Source organism: Rhipicephalus microplus, chromosome 1 (genome assembly GCF_043290135.1).
Source record: "Rhipicephalus microplus isolate Deutch F79 chromosome 1, USDA_Rmic, whole genome shotgun sequence".
Classification (NCBI taxonomy): domain Eukaryota; kingdom Metazoa; phylum Arthropoda; class Arachnida; order Ixodida; family Ixodidae; genus Rhipicephalus; species Rhipicephalus microplus.
The window spans coordinates 260,356,244-260,383,366 of NC_134700.1; the positions used below are offsets into that span (position 1 = coordinate 260,356,244).

At 43.2% G+C, this 27,123-nt stretch overlaps 1 protein-coding gene across 4 annotated transcripts; it reads right to left on the minus strand.

Annotated features, from left to right (window-relative positions):
- Positions 1-3,508: 3,508 nt before the first annotated feature.
- Positions 3,509-9,333, minus strand: LOC142814704 (uncharacterized). 4 transcript variants are annotated; one of them, XM_075893910.1, is made up of 4 exons: positions 8,205-9,333; positions 7,414-7,671; positions 6,698-6,742; positions 3,509-6,142 (listed from the first exon to the last, which is right to left on the minus strand). In XM_075893910.1, exons 2-4 carry the CDS (start codon positions 7,550-7,552, stop codon positions 5,982-5,984), a joined length of 345 nt encoding a protein of 114 aa, XP_075750025.1. In that variant the 5' UTR covers positions 7,553-7,671; positions 8,205-9,333; the 3' UTR covers positions 3,509-5,981. The 4 variants fall into 4 exon arrangements, with proteins under 4 accessions (XP_075750025.1, XP_075750016.1, XP_075750020.1 ...); XM_075893901.1 differs by having other exon boundaries at positions 6,698-6,820; XM_075893905.1 differs by having other exon boundaries at positions 3,509-6,148; positions 8,205-9,326.
- Positions 9,334-27,123: the final 17,790 nt, after the last annotated feature.

The following is a 27,123-nucleotide window of genomic DNA, read 5'->3' on the forward strand; positions in this document are numbered from 1 at the left end:
ATGTTTCCGTTCACTAACGCATTCCTCCCGATCAGACGGCCCCTCCTGGCACTGGCGGTTTAGTGTGGGGCAATAAAGAGCTTTTCAGGAAGTCCTAAGCCTTTAACTACTCGGTGTCCCGTAAACAATTCGTCGTAGAAGGAGGGGTGCCGCGTATTGTGGCAGAGGCTGGTAATATATATATATATATATATATATATATATATATATATATACCCTAAACTTTGCTTTTATGTATGTGTCATCTCATTGGTTTCATGATATTCCTCAAGCCCAACTGCGAATACTAGCCTATTTGTACTGGAATGCTATTTAAATAGGAACTATAAATATGTGTTACACGCGCGAATGCGAAAACCAAATAAAAATAACTCTCTATTCATATTTTACGTTCAGTTATAGCACTGCACTCCAGTACGGTCGCGTGTTCTGTTTACATTAAAAGTGATCAAATAGCAACTTGGCGTTATTAGTCAGTTTGGCGAATTATTACGGCATGCCTAATGAACCTCTAGTTTACCAAAAAGACCTTATAGCAGGCAAGTAATCAGCTATGACTTGTTATTCTGGAAACAACAGTGAAGCTATAGCTTCGCTGCACCGTTTTTAACATAATAATGTTAGATGTTCAAGTCAATATTATTTAATGATGGCTGACAATCTGGTATTTCCTTGACTTGACAAACTTTTGAGACAGGACCCAACATTTTTTGTCCTTCTGTCCAAAGCTGGTCGTTAGATTATAAAGACTTGTACTCGCACTTCTTTATAAGGTGATTTTATGTAGTACATGCTCATCATGGTGATGTATACCTCACTTCAAGTCATCAGCCCATATAAGCAACATTACGCTTCATCTTGTGAAGTAGCCCGCAGGATTAAAGCTAAAAAAAAGTAAGTTAAAATTTGGAAATTTAGCAAAGTTGGCCATGGTGAAGGTTGTATGCGCGCGTGTGTACGTGTTTCGTTTTCAGTGCATAATTATTTCTGCCCACTCACTAGATTTCCCCCAAGCAGAGATTACTTACTAACCTCTGCTTGTGGGCGCTGTTTAGAGCAACGCATCTTTCTCTATCCCACAACTACAATCATTATGACTGCTTGCTCACGTTTTCAGAGTTTTTAGATCAATAAATCTGTGCTATTTCCAGTCATCTAGGCTGAGGTTAACTTGCAGGGGCCGAATTCACAAAGCTTTCTCTTTGGCTACGCATTTTCTTAGCCAAAAGTTCTCTTATCTGGAGGGATTACTATAGTGCGGGTAAGAATTTACCTTATTCGGCACTTAAGAGGGCAAGGAGGACACACGATAGCCGATGAAACGACAAGGAAAGAAAGAAGTGTGTGCCGATAATATCAAGGTAGCACGCAAAGCGTCTAGCATCGAGAGTATACGATGATAGCCAATGATTTGCTGCATCTAAGTTTCAGTTCCGCGAGCTTCTGCTACAGCGCTTGCGGGATGCCGCGTACGTTGTAATAGACGTTTTGGTGGGCTGTGCAAAGCCAAGCATTCGCCTTTAATTAACGACTGTAGCTAAAAAAAAATAATTGCTCGATGGCCTTAAGCCACCGAGCAATCCATGCACTATCTCGCCAAGTACAAGTAAACAACACTCCAGGTGTACCACATAAACAAAACCACACATAAATCGATGCATGCAATGTTTGAAAATGTGCCTCCAATGTCTTCCCCTATTTAACGCGACCAGTTACCTTACATTTCATTGAAGCTGCGCTGCTACCTAACTAATTCGGTGCAATCTAGCACGGTATAGTGGTGAACGTAAGGGTGTTTTGTACCTATAGTCAGAGGTAGCCTTTGTTACAACATTCTTATTACAAGACACAAGAGCGACTTTGGTGCCTGCAGACGAATTGTGCGGAAATAGATAACAGCAGTAATCAAATGAAATTGTGAGCGCTATTTCGCTGGTTCCATGCACCGCAACATTTTTATAAAGCCGGAATGCGAGAACGTGCATACGCTTACGCTTAGGTATATGTCTACGTAAAATGAGGGAGACTCGTCGGGAGGTGTCTCAGTGATAATGCTTTTCACAAAACACGGTGCAAATATTTCGCCCAGCGTTGTTTGAGTGCGCAAACGAAGCAAGGGACGTGTATACGAGTCTTGAGGTCGAGAGACGTTATCACACGTTCGAAAAGGATGAAAAGAGAGAGAGAGAGAGACTCTCGTTTCGGCTTCGCGAAAGCTTGAAATTGATAGATAATAAAGACAATTTTCTGGCCCAGCAGACGTCAGGGAAAGTCTGCGCAAAGCAGGGTCAGATGCTCGGAGAGCATAAAAAGGTGGAGTACGCGTTATATGGGAGTGACAGCCACTCAGAAATCGAGATGAAGTGTGACTGTCCTTAGGTGTGAGAATCAATGCTAATTAAGAGAGTTGAGTTAATGAGCCAAAACTTTCCTAAATAACGATAATGGAAGCAAACTGAGCATTCATCTAGTGAAAGTGACACTAGTGACAGTGAACTCATAATAGTTGATTAGCGTTGTCACAGGCCGATATATATTTTTATTTTCTTATCTATATTTGGCAAACTATGAGAAGGTAGCGTACGTTAGAGCCGGCTATCCCAACGTCATGACAGTAATGTACAAGAATAAATAGCACACGGTTATACAGTCACACGTGGCGGTTTATATCTTCTAGTAACCTTGGGAAAACGCATTCTAACTATTTTTTCTATTTTGACAAAGTTTCACGGGACGTTTTTGCATTTGGCTTCATTCGAAGGAATGACGATATATCAGCAATAGGGCAAACACAAGCACTGCTGCAGTGGACGAGCGGTTACAGCGCTCAACTACAATCTAGGAGGTACTTGGTTCGATTCGCAGAATCACTGGGCACTTTTTTTTTCAAGAAGTTGCCCGGCCTGACATTATGCGTGGTGGCGGGTACTAATTTTTTGAGAAGTAGGCTTTCGCACTTGCTTCTTTCACTCCCCTTTTGACCCAAAAGCGCTGTACTGTGCTCCTTCAAAAATTAAACAATTCAGGGTTCGTAATTTTCTCCTCCATCCTCTCTTATCGCTAAAGTATCCAGTGCTGAAATACCAATATCATACCTGGTATATTACTTTTCACGTGTTTGGATATTCGACCAGCAATCAGTCTTCACGGTGTTTTGAAGAAAATCTTCACATGCAGTGAGCTAACTGCTTGCAGCCAAGTTGACTGCCTTTGTAGGGACACGCTTTCGTGCTAATTTGGTGGGCATCATCACATGCAGCAAGACCAAAGAGCACGGACAGTTAGAGCTCACGCAAACAGAGTGATTAGTTTGTATATTCTCTCCCGCTATTTGTCATGCTGCACGCTTCAGTGTTATGTCGCTGTCAATGGTTAAAATGAACTATAGCAGTTAATCGAGTTCTGCTTAGAGGGTCCCCTATTGTCCAGAATGGAACAGAACAATGGCAATTTGATTTGTGTGATAAAGATATACCCTGCTTTTGGTTACTAGAATAAATTTCTAAACTGAAGTTTATTTTTTATTAACAACAGTTCCAGTGCAGATGAAAGGTGCATGGACAAAATTCGTGTATTCAGCTTGACTAGGTTTGTGACCTTAATTGTAATTGCGAACCGGTATCACAGTATGCATAAATATCACACACATATACAACCACGGGTGATATCTTGCTTATTCTGATTAAAATTGAAAGGTTGAAATCGACATATTCAACCAACGCAATGTGTATGAGATATGCCATGTAGAGTAGCTATGCTCTAATCTTCGCAGGTTCGTTCCATTTTACCCAATTTCTTGCCCATGACTGTAGGTTGGTAAATGAAACAACTTCTTCGAACACACATATTCTGTGTAAGGTTACATTTATTTTTATGCAGTACAAAACAAATTGAAATGTATAATGGCTCAAAAGAGAAATAACTAGAAACAAATTCAGCCAAATCATTACCAAACTTACTCACCAATGATAAATGGATTCTCATTTAAAAGATACATACATACATACATACATACATACATACATACATACATACATACATACATACATACATACATACATACATACATACATACATACATACATACATACATACATACATACATACATACATACATACATATACGCACACACACGTATACATATGTACACCCATACATACATACATACACTCAGGTGTAAATATTAAAATGAATGGCTATAAAACAACAATTCTAATACACTCATTTTGAATATACTACAGAAAGTAACTTACGAGAGAAATCCACCGGCACTGTTATGTCTGAACACGGTGTTTCTCGAACCATCTCGCAAAAGCTTGATGCATAGTTTTCCGCTGCTGCCCAGTGACAAGCAGTTTTTTTAAAAAACACAAGAATAAAGCCCTTGACAATGTCATGCTAAAGAAAAGGGCTGTGCATCAATATTTTGTACATGTCTGCAATATCACTCTGTTTATTTACATAGCTTGGCTCATTCACAACCCACTAACAAAGCATGTTAGGACACTTGGGCTGAAAGTTGGCACAGCGCGAGTAAATTCTAGACAATACATGAATAATACAATTAAAAGCTACTAAGCTCCTTGGTGCAAACAGTGTTTATATTGATAGCTATAGGTGCCATTTCATTTCCCCAAAACACTTCTCAAAAGTAGAATCAACTTTATTTAGCTAAAAGTTTCTATTCTGGCGCGTCGTGGTGGCTCACCGGTGGAAGTGACTCTTTCGGCCAAGAAAACAAAGACCAATTATTTTTCCAGTTCGTAAATTCACCCCATGCTACCATTGAGGCAGCTGGTAAGAGTGCTTTTGGAAAGAGGAAACCACCACATTCCCACCAGTTGTGGCCTTGGGTAGCTACTTCACTTGGACAAAAATGATGAAAAACACTCCTCAAGAAGACTTCAAAGTTTGCACATCAACACAGTTCTTATACAGCTGTCTATTAGTCTGCTTGAAAAATATGAGTTTACTGGTGGGCAAAGACTGTACACTCTGTGAGGTGATGCTCCAGTGCACTGCATGTATGTCTTGCTGCTGGCCTCAACTGCGATGTTGCTCAGCACATATGTGTAAAATAACAACTAATACTATGCCACTGCAAAGTAATAATGTGTCATTTGCATGAAACAGGGACCACAATAAAAGAACATAACAACATTTGCCTTCACAAAGTTCAAAAAATGTAAATAAATTTCCACAGAGTTTTCACAGTTCATCTGAGGACAGTAATATTGATTGTAAACACATTCTTACTTCCACTAACAAACTATTTTAAGATGCCGGATTCAATATTAGAGTATACCAGCACTTTTGTAGGGCTAAACAATTGTACAGGCACCTAGAAAAACACAGGTGAATGCATGCTATCGCTACATACAAAAATAAATACATTTATTTCTAGTCTGAGTAGAGCTGCATAGATGATAAGTCACTTGCATTACATTATGAACAAACCTATCCGAGCAAAGTATACATTTAAAAAGTTACACTTACACAGTAGATAAGTAGACTGTTGAAGGACGGACAGGCAGTGGGATAATACCCAAGCACTAAAATCTACTGTTAAGATACACTAGGAGTAGTGATGATCCTCTTCCTTCCAAAAAAAATAATCCACATAGATTCACTTCCCAGAGCTTATACACTCATGGCATAATTGGTGCGATACAAATGAGTGTACACTGAAGGATTACATCGACTAAGTACATGATTACTGCATCCATGGCTTTACTTCTTGTACTACAAAGAATGCAAACACAGTTACCATTGGCGACCATGGATGCTGTGATTTCTGGCATGTAAATGTAGAGGCACGCAGGCACTTCACACACATGTTAAAAAATTCAGCTCAAAAATATTTGCCCACTAACACTACAGCAGCCTTTAAATTAGTGTCAAAGTTTGGTATTTTCCATGCAAAATTTAAATAATTTCAAATGCAAGCAAATGAACTGCTGAATAATGCACTGCTAAGAAGTTAAGCAGCAGCTGCTCCTGACATCACAATGTGCTCTTTATGCTGTTGTAAACTTTGAGCAGGAGAACAGTCACTGGCAGTCCCTTTATACTTGTTGGTCTTCTGTGCTCTGTTCTTGATACACTGTACATGACCGTGGAGCACCGAACCCCTTGTTACTGCTGGAACTTAGAAAAATATAGATCATTGTTACAACCATGCTACATGCAAGAGTGTATAGTTGTCAATTATGTGCTCACATTTACAGATATTGTATTTTCAGAAGCCAATGACAAGCCTCAACAGACACACACACAAACAGTGAACACTGAAAATATATTCAATATAAAACAAGAGCAAAACTACAATGTTATAGATGAAGGCATGAAACTTCTGCCAGACATAAAAAGCCAATAAAGTTTCTTCTATTTTGACTTTACACTAGGTGCAAAAGCAGACCACAAATAAGTTCACTAATGAACACAAGTTAGACTGCATTACAACACAACAGCAAATGTTGATAACTTTAAGGCTGTCTAACATAGCCAGCTCACCATACCGCATATAGTAGCAAATGGGCAGTCTAGAAGACACAAAGAACTTGTGGATTATGAGTGTGCTTGTTGCTGACGTCTATTATTCTAAATGAAGAAAACCTTTCAAAAATGCACTTCATCAGGGGGAATAATCATACGCAACAAACACAACGGGCTTCTACAGGTGCCACCAACACTCACCATTATTGTTGATACCAGTGTCTTGCCGGATGGATATGCTGCGTCCTTCACAGAACACCAAAGGAGCGCTCCATGACTTGGATTGCATGTGTGCTAGCTGCATCGATCTGCTGCTGAAATAGGCTAGCCACAGACAGAGAAATGAGAAGCCATGGCTTTGAAACACACTGAACGTCACCTTTAGAGATCAACAATGCATACTTCGGTCAGGTACAATTTGTAGAAAAAAATAGATCACTTTGCAATCGTGGTGAACATGTTCGGCTGAAACACAAGTAACAGCACTGAGAGAGAAAAAGCTACATTAGGTAAAAGATGCATTTGCTGGCCCTATGTCATCTGAGGCTTCTTCAATAGGTCTTTCTCTTTGCAAGTTGTGAACAGCCAGGCAATTTTCACCCACTTGCTATTTCCTTCCAGAGCACTTGATCCACAGAGGGAGTCACAAGCTCGAGAGCTCAATAAGGAATCAAAGTATTTGTGCTCGTTTCAAAGCACAAGCTTTTGTGTCTCAGATTATTGAAGTTTCATTCATAAGCTGCAGGCTTTCAGCTTTCAACATTCTCAATTATCTTGCAATTTAGTTGTATAAATGTTGAATAAGAATTATGTGTAAGAATAATACAGGTATTCACTGAAAGCAACCATGCTTGGATTTTCAATTTGTGCACAGTAAGTGGTGTTCACGTAATCGTATGTATTAAAGAAAAACTTACCTTGCAGCCAGCCGTTAGGCAGTTTTGTGCCCTCGAAGCTCCCAAGCAGATCGCAGTTCTTCCAGATGAAGCTGCCATGCATGCTTCCACGCCACATCCGCTGAATGATAACAGTCCCAGCAGTGACATAGGCTTGCATAGTTAGGGAGAATGTGTCCTTCCTATTTTTGTAAAGGTGCTCCAAGTAATGATGAGGATTGATGTGCCAGAATGTGCAACCGATGCATCACAGGACCTTAACAAACCAATCTCTGCGATCTGTGAAGAGCCAAAAACGAGATATTTAAAAACAATCACTAAAAGCACTCACTTCTAATACTTATTCGAGGAAGCTATCACATCGTTAAAGTGACCAAAATCTGCTATAATCACTTTGAAATAAACTGACGCCTCATGTAAAATTTACGTACCGCAATATATATGTCCTACTGAAGTATAGTACTACCACAGTGGTAATCGTTTATAGAACTAATTTGCCAAAATAACATAAATTTTTTAAGTGCAACCTGGCTCCTGAAAAATAAATTCACATTAACTTTCCAACTATCAAACGTGGTCAATCGACAGGCCCAACCTCATAATCAAACAAGAGCTCACTTGTATCAAATCACAAAAAACTTTTTATGTATTTGCTCCATAATATATGTATGTATACACAGTAGTAGTAAATTTTTCATGCTTCAACTTACGATAGAGAAACATTACATCTGATGGGCTTAAAATTTTGCACACGTTATAGAACTGCGTGAATTATAGTACCGGTGAAATTTAGTTCTGCAAGGTGAACTCACCGATGGCAGCATTTAGTAGCCATCGGTGTCATAAGGAACCCAGTACGGCCAACAGGCAAAGGGCATCTGCAGACTCGAAGCTGCCGGTGACAGCAATGAAGGGCTGGCCAGGCGTGCACGTCCATTGATAAAGTGTAAGAACTGGTCATGACCGGCTGTTGTCAAGGCTGTAGTGCCGTGCAAAACGATGGCCAGACGAACTCGGAAACCTGTAGTTAGGCGATATTGGCCTACAACTTCATCCAAAGCAAGGCACCGGTGAAATCTTTGCTTTTTTTTGAGGGGGGGGTAACACGATCCACAACAGAATGTAACATCTCGCAGTTTTGGTTGATCACATCACAGCGCTAGGACTATGGTTATCACAAAAAGGAGAAGTGACGACTTAACAAGCAAAAGCGCCAAGCTGCCCCACCACGACTTCGCAGGGCAAAACAGTTATCAACGCTGTCTTTCAATTTTCGGTCACACGAGCACAGCTTGTTCACAAGTCTTGGAACGTCAACACAGCACCACTGTTCACAACGAACATCGTTTCACTCCCGAACAGTACATTGCTCTCAAGTAAATAGAAGCGTACGGGCTAACTAGTGGCGAAGCAAGAACCGAGCGCGTAGTTCATACGTTTCCGTACGTACTTGGGGTTACTCAAGTAACGTGTCAAAACGCTGTCAATCCGAAATGTCGCACAGCACCAAACTGAGAGACTGGAAAGTCAAGCGAACGAACTGTTACCGGCACACAAACACACATTGCAGGCTTCTCGAGTGCTAGTTGCCGTCGATACACCGACGCCGATCCCCGCTTGATAACCACACCGACGCACAGGCTTCGCTGCGCTTCACCATACACCATTGCACTGCCACAGCTTTCCGCACTGCTTACACGCACCGAAAGAGCTGCTGTAATCACAACACATCCGGTCAAACGCTGAAGTAACTGCGAGAAGCGAGAAGCGTTTGCTGAAAGTCGCACCGACCGATATGCTGTTTACGACGCCATGTTGTTTTCGACAACTGCGCAGCACATAAGATGATAAGAGAGCTCTTAGAAAGTACTTGCACTATTTTCACGGCGTGAAAAAATTTTCTCTTATGTTCGAGGGGGGTGATATGACGAACAGGACAGGCGTGCCAGATGAAAGAAGTGTTTTGGCAACGTCACGGAGTGAGCTGATGTAGAGGGTATTGCTTCACAACCAACCACAAGCTGTGCCTGTCGGCCAAACCGTCGTCTGCTCGCGTTTGTCGTCTGCTTCGATCAGAGCATGCGACAGGGGATTCGCCTTTGCAACGCTATTATTCTCAGGTCAAGTGGTTGCTACGTCGCACAAAATACATGTCAGTGGCTCGCTCTACCTTTGAATGATGTTTGTGCACCAAGTTAAATGGCTGGTAATTGACGCAGGGATGAATTCAGCGAAGGTTTGCTCCAGAATCTTGAGGGTTTGCATATTTTTGGTGTCATACAAAGTTACTAGGGTCGTTTCATTCCGATTGCTTGCCATAATATCACGGTCCATATCGGTGTCTGAACAGTGAAGGTGAAGATGCATGATTTGTTTGTAGTTCCATGCGTAATCACGCGCACCCCTAATACGCTTTAGTTTACAAAGTACGCTTTGTTCCAGATCGTCCCAAAGTGTATCGACAGCTGTATTTCAGAGATCACAACCATTGGACAGTTAGAGCCAATGAAAGTAAACTAGAGCACAAACTTTAGGAACCACTCACTAAAAACTTCCTCTCATTTTTATTTCCAATAGCGTGCAAAGAATGTGCTCCCATTAACCTCTTTGGTGGTAATTTCCACCAATGAGGCAAGGATCTCGAGTCGCACTTTTAATTGGATGAGATGGGGCGCAACACAACAACATAACAAATAAGGTTGATCCTATGTCATGTCGCGTTCGAATGCACCCACCATTCACGTATCACATTGGTTTTCATCCAACCACAAATCTTTACATGCGTAGTTTTATGCCATTGACGCCCAATAGAATTCTTCAATTACTGCGACTTCAAACTTATTGGATGGTGGTGGTTGTCAACACCATCCACTACGTACAAGGGAAACAACACGCGAAGCTCAAAGCGCCGAAAGAAATAAAAACGCGCCAGCAGTCATCAGGCAGCCCTTAATGGGCGTGAATTAACCCAAAACCAGCCAGGGCACCAAAGTATACCGCCGCGGCAGCAGGTTCGAAGAAACCACATTGTTCCTAAGAGTGGTCCGGGCCACTCTTGGGATTTTTTCTCAGCCATGCTGTTTTTACGCACAATTTCGCTTCGTGAATCCACTTACGAGTGCTTTTCGGTGACGTAAGTAAATATAGCAACTGCATCACCATCGCTGACATGTTCCCGGGCAGTCACAGCGCGCTTTATTTGCAGCGGCCGATGTGACAACTATGGCCTCTTACGACGTTTTTTCGTTTCGTGAATCGACTTACGCGACAAAATTTATCTTGCGCAAAAATGTTTTCATAAGTGAGTTTTGTGAATCCGGGCCCAGTTTTCTTGTGCGCATTGCACGCACAATTTCGGGAAATTCGTTGTGGGAGTTCGCGAGTTGTGTGCGTAAACATTGAATACAGATACAAGACTTCACTCGGCACCAGTCCATAGTTGGAGTTGACCAGAAGGTGTCACACATTTTTGAGGTGCCTTCTGAATGCGCAACCATCGCAACTTTTCGTTACCGCAGGTGTCTCACTTCACTCCCCATTATCGTTTCACTGGAGTCATAAGTCATGAGTGTCAGAAAAATGTTGTGTGTGCATATGAACTTCTCGCAACAGATATAAAACAAAAAAATTAGTAAGCGTCGCGAACATAGGGTTATTCTAGCCAATAAGATCGCACATACTTTCATAGCCGCAGTGTAATTTTACGAACGAACATTTGAGGCAAGCTTTAGGAATCGAACTACCATCACCCACCAGGCACCCTACGTTCCACCTGGTGCGTCGCCAAACAATCTACCCAGCCCGCTGACATATCAGGGTACATACGCAAAGCCATCATGTCCTGCGTTAAGTGCGAAAACACCGTGTTGTCGTGATCGGGACGTCGCTCATTTAACTTGCACAATGTTGATTATCTGCCGTAATCACCTCATCATATTCCTGTACTCATTTAACAAACAGTTGCGGCAAAGCGTTTTCAGATTATGTTACACTTAACACGAAAAGGGAGATACCATGCACTCGTCTTCGAGTGTACCGAAGCGCTTGTCTACGTGTGTCTTTCCGTCGGTGTGTCGGAGTGGGCAGTAAGCTATAATGAATCACCACTCTGAAAAATTGGTAAAGCATAACCTATAGAGAAACTGTGGCTAAGTATACCGAATTTTTCGTAGGCTCATTGAACAAAAGAAAATATAGCACTTCCTTCAGCCTCGCAGCTGCGATTACACCTAACCACGCTTTTCTTTCTTGACAAGTTGACATTTTTTTGGTGACGACTGTATTCATGTACCCTAAGTAATAGAGAGGGGGGGTGTAAAGGAGAAAGTAAATTAGTCAAGGAAAAGCAAGCGTACGAGAAAGTAGAAAGGAGGTTATGAGCGGTAGCGTTGTAGCCAATCTAATAGGCAACCGCCAGTTTTGAAAGTTGGTCAAGGCGTTAGTGGCGAAGTAACGATGTAGCGCATAGGCAATTTACATCCGTATATTACTTTAGCGATGCTTTAGTGGGCATGCGCAAACTTCTTTTCTTTTCTGACATTGTCCAGTTGAGCAAAGACTCGCCATCCTAATCCTCAGGTCATAAACAGAGACGTCACCGCGAGTGTAAAGAGGCAAAGAGCGCTACACGTAACGCTACATCCAGCCTTCGAGCAGCGTGCGTCCTCTGGTCGGGTTCGCCGGCATCCGGGGGGCTAGCGTCATGATCCCAGCGTTCCTCGCGCGGCATATGCGCAAAGAAAATGCGCACGGCTCAGTTGCTACGCACGGCCCAACACGGCCCTGTTGTGAACCCTTTCGCATCTTTAAGACTGCGCACGTGCCCTGAAGACGGAACGCTTGTTTTAGGGAAAAGGGCGGCCGAGTGCTTCCGGCAGCCAGATCCATCGCCTCCGGGTCGTCTTTCGCATTCTCAATGGGGATTGCGCTTGCCACCCTATTTTCTCACTGGGCGACTGCCGCGTTTACATTTCCTTTAGCCTCGTGACCCGGCTCTCTCTGGTTTGTCGTTCTTTATGTTCCCTGCGAAGCTTTTCTCCGTATTCAGGACGCAACAGATAACTCTCCTGACACTTTATGCAGATGCTAGCTTCGTGACTTCTGAGTTTCACGGGGTAGACATATAAACAAAAGTAAAGTATATAGGGCTATCTATCTATTCAATGCTGTTAAAAACACGTGTGTGGTAATACAGTGACGAATTAGACCGAGTTGAAAAACTTATCTTGTCCTTTTTTCGTTGTTGTTCAATTGTCTTTACCGCAAAATGAAGCATATATTATGGGACACAGCCCATGATATATTCTTTTTGTGGAGCGTTATTATGCCTCATGTTACCTCTATGTATCCACTCCTGCATGGGCCTGATTAGGGCTTGCAGTATGTAAAAATAAATAAATAAATAAATAAAAACAAAAATAAAGACAAAGGGCACCCGAGGCAATAAAAATGGGCGGTGAGTCAGGAGACTTTTTTTTTTTGCGGTACGCGAACTTCAAGGAGCGCTTGGCACTCTGGGTTGCGTAACGGATGATCAGACGCACCCAAAATATTCTGAAGGCAGTAGCGCTCATGTTTTTACCCATCAATAACACATGTCCTTTAATATGTTTATATTTTTTAGCATGTGTTTCTCTATTGCCATGCCCCTTTTTTCTGTGCTAAGCCTCTAGAACTTCGTTGAGGAGCTTTGCCCATGCTTCAACTCCTGTTACCTCATTCAGGCGGAAAAAGACAGATTGTCAACCTCACGATACAGCTTCCGTTTTTCTTGGCGGACTTAAGAAAAAGATTGTGGCAGCGAATTCGTTACGCAGTTGAGTTCAGTTATAAAGGTGTTTTGCGATAACTGCTAAAGGTATTGTAGCACCTCTTTTTCAAGCTGGTGCCACGTGACGAGAACAGCGTCCCGATAGTAAGCCGGTATTTAAAAATAAAAACACTGATGGGGAGTAAAGCAGCCGGGTACCTAGCAAGCGTTGCACAAGACCATTGCCATTTGCTGCTCGGATTTTTACTCTCGGTTGTGCCACCGTCGTAACCATTACATCAAAACGCAGAGGTGCATTTTCCATGCACGGACAGGTCACTGTGGTTTTTGTAGTGCATGCGCAGCAATAATGTGCGCCCAGCACTGTCGAGCTCATGTACGCAACGCTCATTGTGCAGAGTGTAGCTAGCACAACTATGCACTTAATTCGCTCCGTTGTTTTGGCAGCCATATTCTCTGCGTTGTCATCGAGTCACAAAAATATTCTTGCCACAATGGCTCTATGGTGGCAGTAACAGTGCAACTCGAATGTATAGCCACAATATTTCAAGTGGTTCTTGTGAGTGAAGAGATCTCTTTTTGTGTAAACAAACAGGCCCAGTCAATCAATTCCAGTGACAGATGCATTTAATGTATTCTCTCGGAAAACGTAACGCGGAAAGGAAGAATCAATTACACTACAAAACTGCAGCAGACTGCATTAAATTGCGGTCTTAATATGCAAATGCAGACACTCGATCTATCTAACCAGATTCAATGTTCGTATAAAAATCATCGCGTTTATGAACGATGATATAAAACATCATGGTCTGAGTAAACAGATACTCACGTTTGTTTACGTTGAGGTCGCTTGTATGTAGCGGAATAGTAGCTTGTCTGACCACTAATAATGGTGGACAGTAACTCGTTCATAACACAGAGCAGCATGAAACAGATCCCCTGTTTAAAGACAAAAATAATTATCTGACACATCGGCCAGATAATTATTAAAAATAATAAGACATTTATTGTCTTATTGAATACAATATGTTTTATTGTGTGCTAAGACGTTGATAATACCGGCTAGGACAACTTCAATGTTTCTTCTACAGTGACAGTCTTGTTTAATTTAAAGATCAGATTGCTAGCTTCAGCAGCGCGGGCAGGAGTTGCGTTTTCCTTTTTGTTTTAGGACATGCATTTGGACCGGCCTTTAAATGTGTTTTCGATGTACCATGCCGAGACAGAAACCGAATGGATCTCGATAGCTTGACATATCCTATTTATACACATAATAAAGCACATGTGTTATTCATTGATCACATCTGCTACAAGCCCTCAGGCATTTCACATTAGGGAACTGTTTGGCTGACTAGAACGAGCAAAATCTGTGCATCCTGCGGATGTATGTTTGTGTATACTGTATTTCGCTTTTGTGTTAGCTTGGTTATCACCACTAGAGTATCAAAATCAAAAGCCGCTTAATTAACTACACTACGAAGAGCACTACTTAGAAATCAACCACGAACATCCAACTTCACCTTTGAGTACCAAATGAAAGATCGAGTATTCATTCATTTCTGGACAAACATGACGGCCTCAGAAATAAAGCCACTAACTAAAGGGTCCATGTACCACCCCGAGTTCAAAGATGAAACAGTGGTCTTTCTGGCCATCATTGCCCTTCTTACAGGTGCTATCTACTCCTAGTCATTTGTTTCTTCATAAAACCGGTGGACGATGCCGCTAGCACTGAGCTTTGAGCCTAATCATGGGTATTATGCTTCGTGGCGGCACGCTGCCATCTCCACTTGCGCAGTCGCAGCTGCAGATAGCACCCGCAAAGCAGAGTCACGCGAGACAGGCCTTAACGAGAACGAGGCTGCATGATAAAGCAGGGTAAGAGACAGTTCAAAACTGATGTTCCTCGCATATGGACCAATCGAGAGCTCATTTTTCTCACGTGAACAGATAGCTCTCACGTGAACAGAGTTCTCACGTGAACAGATAGAAAAGACAATGAATGCCAGGGTAAAACAATTCGCTCGTTCTTTGTATTTCGGAGGGTATTTGTGGGCCCCTGAACAGTTCGAAATTATTCATAGCTAATCGGGGGTAACCTACACGTCTTCATGCAGAAGTGTCTAGCTTCCTGTCTATACCGGTGGTCTATAGTATACGAGCGCGTCTTGATTTATTTTGTCACAATAACGCGTCAAGTCGCAAAACTTTCACAACATTACAGCAGCCAAACGCGTGGTGACACCGATAATGCCCCAAGAAATGACCGACATCGGCATCAGACAAAAAGAAAAAATTAAGAAAACGTTAAAGACATGAATCCGCGCAAGCTAGGACGTAACGACGTAGACACAACGTGTATAGACCAAACAACCGAGTAGTTCAGTCGTGAAAGTTCATTCTTTTCCGAGTCTCCATCGCATTCTCCTCACTTTTTAAAATCTTCACTTTTCTTGTCCTTCATCACCCGCAATGAAGGAACCAAAAGCAAAAAAATCGTGATTGACTTGACGTGCGACCGCTGCACTCCGATGGGCAAACGTACATACTACTACATAGTGTATCGATTTCAATCTCGAATATATATATATATATATATATATATATATATATATATATATATGAATGAGCGTTCAATACAGATATATATCACACATAGCGGTAACTACACACAATGAGTATCACACTTAGAAGTTGAACGGGGGAAGCCACATCGAGCAAAGCCAAAGTAAAGCTGGGTGAAGCGAGGGGAAGGATAAAAGAATTATAAGCAAGGCTTTGCCGTAGATAGGAGGAAGAAAAGAGGGGGAAAGAACTTGAGCGACAAAATGATGTGTGCCGTTACGGAAGGAAAGGCCAAACAAAGACGAGCCCGAGGCGACGGCTGCTGGCGGGGCCAGGATGGCCGGCGTCGCGAAATGCCCGAAATGACCGGACCGATTTGGCCCCTCGCTCCTAGGCCTGATTGATGCTCGGATGACGACCCGGGGGTACCGCGCGAGGGCGCCATAACGGGTGCACCCTCCTCCTCCGGCCCCTTCTCCAGCAGTCGTGTTTGTTACGTAGACGACGAGCGCTTTGTCCGTCTCGCTTATTGCCCCTGACGTTTTGTCGCATTTCTCACCCGCTGCCAGGAAAAAGAGCGGAGCCCCGCTTCTAGCGCTGCCCTTGGCTCGAGGAATGCGGCTTTTGTTGTTGGCCGGAGCTACTTAGCTTCGAGAGACAGAACCCACCCCCGGTTCGCCATACTGCTACAATGCCCCAGGCGTTTGCAGCGCACTTCTGCGGCTTCCTTTCTCTTTAATTGGCGCTTACAAAGCCCTCTGGCTTATCCTATACACGTTGCAATACAGTCAAGCTGTTCTGCTGTGCGCTGGAATGAAGTCTTTTATTGAAGGCGGTGGCTTAGTTATACTTCTTCCGAGTAATATTTGAACGGATATGGTGAATGCTTTCTTTACGTAAGGAAGATATATCATTCGATTAGCAGGACTTTGTCGACGAGAAACAAGAAGAGAATTTTTTATCTGCTGTCGCACACTCGCGATGCTGTGTTATCGAAGCGTGATGCTTTAATACGTAACACTAATGAAATAATAATAATTGTTGCCGTTTACCAACCCGACACCATAATATGATGACCGGGTACGCCTTGGTGAAAAGTCCAGGGAATTTCAACCACCTAGGCTTTAACGTGCCCCTAAATCTAAACACACTGGCCTCAAGCATTTTTGTTTCCATCGAAAACACTGCAGCTCCGGCCGGTATTCAGTCGCATGCCTTTAGAGTCAACAATCGAGTACCATAAACCCTTGAACACTGTAATGTGTCAATAATATCTATGTAGAAATGTTGTTATTGTGTTGGAGCACCTGCGATAGCCATGAAATAAAAGCAAAATTAAGAAAATACGTACAAAATAATTGTCATTTTTGAATGGGCCGTAAAATCGCTGTTCAAATGCAACTCTAGGTTCGGTCGGAACGAGGTAACGCTTCCATAACATCACTTTGAAACTCTTGTCAGATAATCAAGAAAAAATCAGAATAAAAAACAGAGTTCAACACTTGTACGTAGCGGGGGAGTATGCAGTAGTGTGTAAATCTAACAAACGTTTCTATAAGGAGTCAGAATGAAAACACAAAAAAAGCATGTTCACTATAACGTGGTGACACGTGATACAACCATCATGGTCTGTCGTATTATTCCCGAGTCATTGAATACTACAACGACGTGCTTAATTACCTGAACTCTGCCTACACTACTCGCAAGACTAGCAGAAGCCTCTTTAGCCAATGTGTGATTGTCGGTTATAGCTGCCAAAGCAGTACATTCTCTTTCATAAACTTCTGATTCCTAGTGTTATTCTACAATTGCTTCGTCGAAAAACTACTCCGCGACGAGTTTAAATGTAGCTGAGAAAAGAAGGATGAAAGCCTCCTGCAGAACAGCCGGGCCCTGCGTAGGCGTACGGTAATCTGTGTTACATGGAAAGTAGCCTTTGACAAAGATGGGTCCTCCTATCTAAACGTCGGCCAGTCTGTCAGAGGCACTTCTCCTGTTCTACCTGATTACCCCACTACGAGTTTCAATCTGTCAGCTCCCATCTTGATTATGGAAAATAGGAAGCACTCAATACGCGCTTACTATTTCCCCCAACAACCCACAGTGCCGAAAACTCACGACACAACCAAACCAGCGAATGTCTTTAGCGATCTTGCTTTGAAAAGAGAGGAAAATAGGACGGGAAAAAATAGCATCATTCACCATCGAGTTGTCGATGCTCGAGAGATTCGTATACGCTATAGCGGTGTTTGTTCTGCCCACGTTCGCTATAATTTTTCCTTGTTCTGGACATACACGCCTTGCTGCTGCATTTTCGATGGAGGCGGAAATGTTGTAGGCTCGTGTGCTCAGATTTGAGTGCACGTTAAAAAACCCCAGGTGGTCAAAATTTCCAGAGCCCTTCACTACGGCGTCTCTCATAATCATATGGTGGTTTTGGAAAGCCCACATCTAAATCAATCAATCAATCAATCAATCAACATACATGTCTTGCTTCTTACAAGGCGAAAATCGCTTCGTTCATTGAAAATTCTGACCAGAGTGCAGCTAAAGCTCATGCGAACAAGGTCCGTAGTATTACCACGAAAGAAACAATTTCAGAAGAAACAAATCAATGCCGAGGCTGTATAGTGAACGCCCCGATTTTTTTACAAGCGATAGATTACGCAGCAATGCGCAGTTCCGGCTCTTGCTGCACAAGCATCACAGAAGCAGTTGAGAGTCTTGTACTTTAGCATTCATTTCCGTGCGCCATTCATTCAGTGTCGCAAGGTTATGTGCGCAGAGAGTTTTATCAAGAACAAACAAGCAAGAACCAAACAATATATATTAGCAGCTTTCAGTAAACAATTAGAACTGGGTTTTAAAAATACCAAATAAGAAGTCGCTGTGGTATTTCTTAATAAGGCTTTCTACGCTTTAGGAAGAACTTGATTCTATTGGCTGGTGTTTTGGTTTTATTTAAAATTTTTCATGCTTTTGAAGTTTTGTTGTTGAAATGAAAACAAATGAAGGGGTAGTTGTCGTAAATATTACTGAAAAACTTTGAGAACCCGTACGCCTATGCGCAAACGTGTTGGTGGAATCTAAGCAACCTCCTGATAATTTTTCTACATAAAATGTGAGCGGTGTAAGTGTTGCAGTTGTTGTGTTCGCATACACCGCATGCGCATACACGCATACACCGAACAGGTGAAAACCAGATACATTAATCGTTTTGTTTAAAATGCGAATTTTTGCCGATGGAAGGGACCCTGACTATTTCTGTCTATCTTTCTATCTACCGTGTACATCTGGGTGCTCTCGTTGTCATCTCGATTTGTTATAAACCAAAATTAGCGCAGGAGAACATTAGTGTATGGCGAATACAGTTAATAACTCATGATATGTATATCATGACATACTTGTGCCGCACGTCATGAAACTAATGGCACATACATCGCGTACCACAGTGAACGGAATAAGGGTATGCGCCATGAATTATTTGCAGTATATATCAGCTCAGCAACGATGAGCCTGAACTTTAGAAATGTTCACACGATAGCGATAAGAAAAGCCGTGTCGGAGAAAGCCTCGACAGATGCACCGAATAAAAATCATGGTTGCAGCCAGAACCAAACCCCGACATTCAGCGGGGCAGTTAAGTATCCTACCACAAAGCCACAACGGCACTTGAAACCACTGCGGGAAAAAAAAGGAATACTTTTCACAGAAGTCATCTAAAGACATCAACAGTGGTTCCAGGCCGGCTAACCGATTTGGTAATTCCTATGGTAACATTTGGTTATGATTTAGTAACATATCTACTTCTATGACGCAGCGTGCTACATTCTAGTGTTAGTCGACCCTCGAAGAAGACGACGACGATCACCACTTGTGGTAGGCCCCTGCTAACATCGTGGCACCCACTTCATTTTTTGTGAAGGTAAAGAATAGCATTTAACCAGTCTAAGCATCTTACATGGGCACCCTTTAAGCAGCCGTCATCTGCTCGTGCCAGGTGAGCCCCCGATATGTCCGCAATCACTAAATTTACACAAAGACATCAATCTAGGTCGTAGTTCCTGACTCAGAAAAGAAAAAAAATGCGGCACAAGCAGATACTCACTCACTTCTTCGAAATAAATCGATCGCCACAATGCCTGGGATCTGCCAGAGTTCTTCTGAAGCATTTTTCTTGAGCATGTACATAGCATATTTTGGGGTAATTTATGTACAGAATGGCTGAGGCGGCTGCATTTCTGATGGAGATGAAAATTTTATAAGTCTGTGTGCTCCGATTTGGTTGCACGTTAAAGATCCCCAGGTGGTGAAAATTTCCGGAGCCCTCCACAACGGCATCTCTCATAATCATATGGTGCTTTTGGGATGTTAAACCACACATATCAATAATGCATCGGCTACTTCACTTCAATTGGTTCTCTGCAAAATAAATAAAGAAAGAAACAAACATATACAGCTTAATACCGTTAAACCAACAACTGATCGTGTTGCAGGATAAATAACAAAGGCTGTCTTGACGAAGAGACGAAGACATAAACAGTGCAAAGAAATCAAGACTTCGTGCTCTGCCAGGTGGTGCTAATCTGCGATGTCCAGAACAGATAAAAGCCAGCGTGAAACGAGAGCGATCACGAGAAGAAATCAACGAGATTCGCTGACATGGTAGAAAAATAAAGAGTTTGCTTACTGCAAAGGCTCTTTGCGCATTCCCCTTCTGGTTGCCGGGGGATGTGTATTCGACATTCAAGTATTGTGAAGCAATACGAGCTGGAACATAGAATCCTTCTTTATTTAACAATTACTTGAAATGTAATTATGTATCAGCGAGTCATTCAACCTTCATTGATGCCCTGAATCCGTTTGCGCTTGCCAAGTGCGCATCAGCGCTATGACCTGTTAAAGATAATTTCTGTGTTCGAGTTCACATCACTGATGAGCACAGATATTTTTTTTAGTTCTCATAAAAACTAGCTAGTCCCTTCGATTTGTGCTTGGTGAATTTTGTGTTTTCTATTTGTTTTTATGTGTTTTATTATTCATACGCAATAGTTCAGTTCAGCGTCTTCTTATTACGCTGTCCCCTTTCCTGTTGCTACCCTCAAAAGTTTGCGAAATCCCTGCACGCTTATAGTAATTATCGCGCGCTTCTACGCTTAGTCCTGCAGTGCTACGTGCTATGTAAATGACAAAAAGGAGGAGTGAAAGAGCATTGCGGGCTGCCGTGTCGCACCATCTTCATCGACAAGGAGCCCTGACGAGCGAGATCATCGAAGAAGCAAGGTACAGACATCGAGCAGTGCAAAGCCGACCTCCCTGAAGGTCGTTTAGAGGTCGCGTCCTAGGCGTCAATGCTCGCTGTAAATAAAGGTGACGAATCGCCGTAACGAGCTGCGCGCCGGCTGGTAAGCTCGTAAGGAACGTGGCAGCTTGCGACCTCATCACTCCGACAGTGGCGCTGTAGGCAGCGCCGCCAATCGCCGAACGAGAGGAAGAACTGAGCGCTTCCATCAGTCACGCATCGCCACGTTGGCGCCACTCAAAGAACGCTCCGAAGAAAAACGGGTCCCACTGTGGCATCTCGGCCGTTTCCCATTGGACGAGCTGTCGTGCCGGCCGAGAAAGCATTTCTAAAGTACTCCCGTGCACGACGCAAGCGCTGCAGTCTCTAGCGTCGGCCGTCATTTCGCTTGCCTCCCTTTCGGCGCCGTACATTCCTCGCGCGACTTCGTTTCTTGTCCGTTCGTTTTCCCGCCCCGGCGCCACATGTATCAAATGTGCAGAGTTCCTCGTGGCACACTCCGAAGTACCAGCGTAACAAGCAAATTTTTTTTCCGGAATTATGAAGATTATGCAGCCGGCCAAACTTTGCACATACTGGTGTTCCCGCCACGTTACTTGCGACTCGATACGACGAAATAAAGAGCAGCGGACGAGGTGCGTGATTTCATTCGCTTAGCCTTTGAAAAGAAATGCTAACGCGTCTGCAGTATATGGTAATATATTTTTTTTTTCGCCAATAACAGAACTCCACTTCTGTATACCGTGCTGGGTGACGCAAGAGCCGCGGAAAGGGCACTGTCGCAATGTCACTTACTTTTGAATTTTGCAACACTTACAAATGACGGCAAGCTTCATAACCATTTCTCGCTTTTAATGTCTCTCCCGTATTCCAGAGACGGTCCGCGACAAGGTTCCGCTGAGATTCACCCATTTACGCTGCCTTTCATTCCAGTGAGCGAATTCAGTGCGTATCCTTCAGAGTGCAGAAAACGGATCAGAGGCAATCAGCTCTCATGATTCTTGAACTTGGTTGCGATAATCGGGTCGTGTCTAGCAGCTAAAATCATAACGAAACGAATGCGCCCGTGTACGGCAGTCACTGTCATCAAAGCTCGAAGTAGCAGCGTCATTTGTCGCCGAAAAACAACAACGACAACGCCATCAGAGCATCAGAGCATAAGCGACAGGTTATATCAAAAAGAACGGACTGTTTGGCGAGTTGGTAATTCATCATGAAAAAAACTGCTCGAAAGACGTGGGTGGAGAAAAGCAAGAACACAAGCGTATACTAACAACTGAAACTTTTTTTATTAAATGTATGTAATTGAGAACCCGTAGAATATGAAGAAAGAAAAAAAAAGCACAAGAACCTTACGCGCGCGCTCAAAAATCAGTTAACTCTCCCAAAAGCCCATAAAGATAAGCAACCTCTTCAGGGTGTAATTCTAATGACGGCTTGGCGACAACTATGTACGGCTTTAAAAAAATAAAATAAGCGTCAATAAGCTCACGAGTCGTACACAAAGTGGCGACACTAGCACACACATTACCTACTTTATTACGTGTGGGGAACAACACGTTTACGGTGTGATGAGCACAGATTTTTTTTCAAACCATGCGTGGTTTCGTGTAGGTATCGCATAACTGCATGCCTCTTTTTCTTTCGTTTGATATACAGGCTGCTTGCCTTGAAAATTCTAGATTTTTTAGCTATGCGACTTGCTCCATGTCAGAAAAACTTTTGTCAACGCTCAAGAAGTTTCACCACCGGGATTCTAGTGCCCCAGAAGTTAGCAAGAAACAAGAACAAATTAGAGGACCCTAAGTTTTCGCCTCTAAGAGTTGAACGCGATAACAATGTCCTGTTCCTAGTGCGTCCTTTGAACACTTAGTGCATGAAACCTTTTCGAACTTGCTATGCGCGCACTACGTGGCCTTAAGAAAATAGGCGCAGTAGCGTGTGTGCTTTTTGTAGAGGGTGACCTACTTCCATTACGATAATCATACGTTTTAATCATATTCATATGTTCATATGACAATGGATTCTGGTACCGCACATTATTACTGTTATACTTCATGTTTTATTGAGAAGCATGTATACAGGACGCATGCATGTGTAAAGCATGAAAGCTACCTTCTTTGCATTCCAAGCAGAGGAATTTTTTATTTCACTATATTGACAGGCAGACGTGTGGGCATGTGGTCGAACATCTGTTTCCCTCGCGAGTGACTCAGGTTCGATTCCGACTCGGACGCAAACGACCCTGGTTAAGTCTCCACTTTGACCCAGAATTTTTTATCATCTATTTTATTTGCACGGTTGTTGATTATTCGGTCACACACAGCCGAAATTTTTGCTCACAACCAATGACATCAACACCAGAATTTCTGCGAAACTGTCTCACTAACGAAAAAAAAGGCATGCAGTTATCTCCTATATCGCACGTGTTGTAACATATGTGCACATGCGCACAGTTTTGATGAGTCAACTTTTTCTCTATATGTTTTTTTTTCTTTTCTCAAATAACTTACAGTTGTGAGTTCAGCGCTGTGCCCCTTCTGTGTACAGTACTCACGAATTGAAACAGGACACTCGTAGTGCGTGGCCGCCGGTGCACGTGCCGCCGCTCGTGGGTGCGCGCAGAACCAGGATGTTGCTTTGTGGTATACAGTGAAGGCGACAACAGCTACGGAGCAGGCTTACTCCTTCCGATCGCTAAAGAGTTCGCATGCAGCCCGAATTGAGTGGACGGTGCGAACCATTTATAATGTGGCACAAGCAGACGACACTCTCGATCGGCGCCCTTCGACGATGGGGCACGTAGGCTTCGCAAGTCAGAAATTGGATACCGCTAAGATGTCACGCCTTAAATGAGCTCGTAGACACGATAAATAGCTGCACAAAAGCAGATAAAGTTTGTGAAGCTTTTTGTCACGATGAAAGAGAAAAGCAGCAATTACAGGCCTGTTTCCGTGCTACATCGAAACAATGAATTAGTATTTTGTTGTTTCACCCCGAGCAGCGAATAGTGCGCCTATACTGCGGGGCAAGCATTTGTAGAGCTGTCGGCCATGGAAGAACGAGCGAGCTTCTTGCATTTTTATTCAACAATAGGCCACAGTTTGCCCTAACGACACTAACACACGATATTATTTCCATGTTGCCTCAAGGCAAGCATGCTACTCATTTGCTTTCTTGTCAAGGCACAAACCACGAAGTAAACTTTCCATGATTTGTGCACATCTTTATCATGTCTACAAACGCGCGCAAGGCGCAATCTCCTAACTGAATCCCGTGTCTTACTTACACAGCATTCATCGTCTAAGCATGCAGAACGAGAAGGTTGTCAGCCGGCGCGGCGATAAGAGTGGTGCGTAGCGGCGAGCCAGTTCGGTCGACATGGGAATGTGCGTGTGCCTTGCAGCGCCACCCTGGCAGTGTACACATGGTGAAACACAGGCCGACAATTTCATGACCGAAAGGAGTAATCTGTGTCCATAGGTGTTCTCCTATCGCTATATGCTTTAATGCAACACATTGGTTCCTCGCGCACCCACGAGCGGCGGCACATGTACCGTCAGCCACACGCTCGGAGTGTCCTGTTTCAATCCTTGAGTACTGTACGTATCTAACCCGTTGCGCTGTAAAATATTCTACGGTGAACATCCACCAACTTGTTTAACTAGTGATTCTGCTAGAAAAAGTTTTCAGAATCTGTCCAGTTGCATGCTGCGATTGCCCTGTCTCTTTTTTTTTTATTTTGTCCCGACAAAAGCGCTGAAAACCGAACGAGGAGGGAAGCATGGGGGAAGAAAATGCGTCACACGCGCTATGCAGCACTTTCTCTTTCTCTCTCTTTCTTTTATTCTTCGAATACGCAGCTTTTCACTGAAATCACGTGCGCACGCCTGGACAAATCGTACCCTCCCGTGGAGGTCCAAGTAACGACCAAGTGCGCCATGCTCAAATCAGTCAGCGATTGATAGTTGGCCTGGGACGTAGTGATTTTAAGCCTGTAGCGTCATTTGTCCAGAGTAGAGAACACAATTTTAAGTGACTGAAAATTTATTGTAAATTTCTAGCCACGTGTTGTACAATAGTATTTGACACATGTGTTCTCTGGTGGAGCCTCGACTACCTATCGACAGTGTTTTCTGACCATGATCAAAAGTGTTGCAGGGCTCCTTAAGGAGTGTTACAGACGAACGGACATGTGCCAAATGTGAACGCTCTGGCACAATATCTACTATGATGCGTCAGTAAACGCGACAGGCTACTGTCACATTCATATAAACACAACTCGTGAAACGTGATGCAGCTTCTGTCGCATATGTGTTTCTAATGTGTATCGTTTATGCAACAGCTGGTTTTTCTTATTCCTCCAAGGAAGATATAGACTGTATAACTTCTAGACGCAACGATGTGCACTAAAGGGAACGAAAAAGTAATTAATGGAGGTCTCCTTGTTTTTTTTCCTCTAAACACTTCTATATTAAAAAAAATACTCTGTTCCCGAAAAATGGCAGCACGAACCAAGCCCATCGCGAGTGCGGTATAGTAACTGCGCGCGGACGGCGGGGGCTGGTGTACTCGAGATGCAAAAAAGCAAGCATTCAGACGGTCGTTCATGCTCGAAACGCATAACTGACTCGCGAATTTTCCGCACGCGCTGCTTACGGCAGCGCTAACAACGTTCGCAACGAACACACTCCGTTTCTCCAACACTTTTCCTCCTCTCGTCACCGAGGGAGATCTGAGTACAGCGGAAGAACGAGAAATAAGAGAGGAAAAGAGAAGGGCAAGAGTCGGCTCGGAAAGCACGCACGCAGAGCGTTCCTCGCCCTGCGGCGACTGCGCTTAGCTGGAACAATGAGCCCAGTGCACCGGGGAAAAAAAGGCACAAACTTCGCCTTGAAGAACCTCTCGCAAACGGCTCTTGGCCTGTAAATAATGGTCGCCCATAAAAATGTCGGCCGAAATTGCGCTTCCTTTCGATAGCCGCCGCCGGCACACGGCCGTCGCTGTTACTTTGACCCGCGTGAGGCGCGCGCGCCGCCTTTTTCGTATGGTTCGCCGTAACAACGTGCATATGCCGTCACCGCTGTTCTTAAGGTTTTTATTCTTCGTTCATCTGCGTATGCTGTCACTTCCAACGCACCCCGTCGTCGTTGTTGTTGTCGACGATATCCCCACCGTCTAAATGAAATGGCTGCATACCCCATGCATGCGTGAATAAGCACCCGCCTCCTGGAAACAGTACGTCTTCAGTTTTTTTTTTCGCTCACCCACAAACGCAGGAAAGCGCGAACACGTGCAATGCAGTTCCCATCACCACCCGTGTTTCCATGAGAAATGTGACATTGGGCCAAAGCAATGCCGAAAACCTACCGAGTTTTTTTTTCTTCTTTCTTTGTCATCCAGCACCAAGATGGGTTGGTCAGGAATCGCACGGTAAGCGGGATATAATCAGACGAAAGAAAACTCTTCGTGACACAATCCATTAATACAATTCTAAAGCACGTGTTAGTTTAATTAATGCAGCACGAGATCGCCGCTTTGTGCAATTCCTGCGTTTTTCGAGCATCAAATCAATGTTAGGGGTACATACGCTTATAATATAAGAACAAGATATGTACACATGACGATGTTAACATTTGGAGATTGAAATGTAAAAGGGCAGAGGGTCGTCAAACATAACGTGTTTAATCAGGCAGCACTACAAAGAAAAAGTCATTACCATAACAGAAAGAATTCTCCTAAAAGAAACGTTGTATCTAAAAATCTCTCGTTCCAATAGTGTATATAGTGAATATATCGGTGCCTTCAAATTAAGTATCTTGGCTGGTGTGAAAAACGATACCTTCACGTGTTAGGCTAGATCATGATGACGATCCTGGCCAACATATATTTCTCTCCTAATGCTCAAAAGGAAAACAATTCTTAATTAAAACTGACCGGAATACAAAGCTCTCTTATTAGAAGCATGCCTTGTTTACCAATAACACACGCTGTTTTCGCGATGCATTCGCGGTATTGTCCAGCCGCCGTTCAATCTAATGCGGCTGCAGATTAATAAATATTAAGAAACCTTTTCTGCAGTGGTGCTGTACAA

What these genes read in the sequence shown, in the direction of transcription:
- LOC142814704 (XM_075893895.1), bottom strand. Translation starts at nt 7,552, where the DNA reads ATGCAAGCCTATGTCACTGCTGGGACTGTTATCATTCAGCGGATGTGG. An exon ending in GCCTAACGGCTGGCTGCAAG is followed by an intron (nt 6,821 to 7,413) that starts GTAAGTTTTTCT and finishes GTCTGTGGCTAG; the next exon opens with CCTATTTCAGCAGCAGATCG. An exon ending in CACTGGTATCAACAATAATG is followed by an intron (nt 6,149 to 6,697) that starts GTGAGTGTTGGT and finishes TATTTTTCTAAG; the next exon opens with TTCCAGCAGTAACAAGGGGT.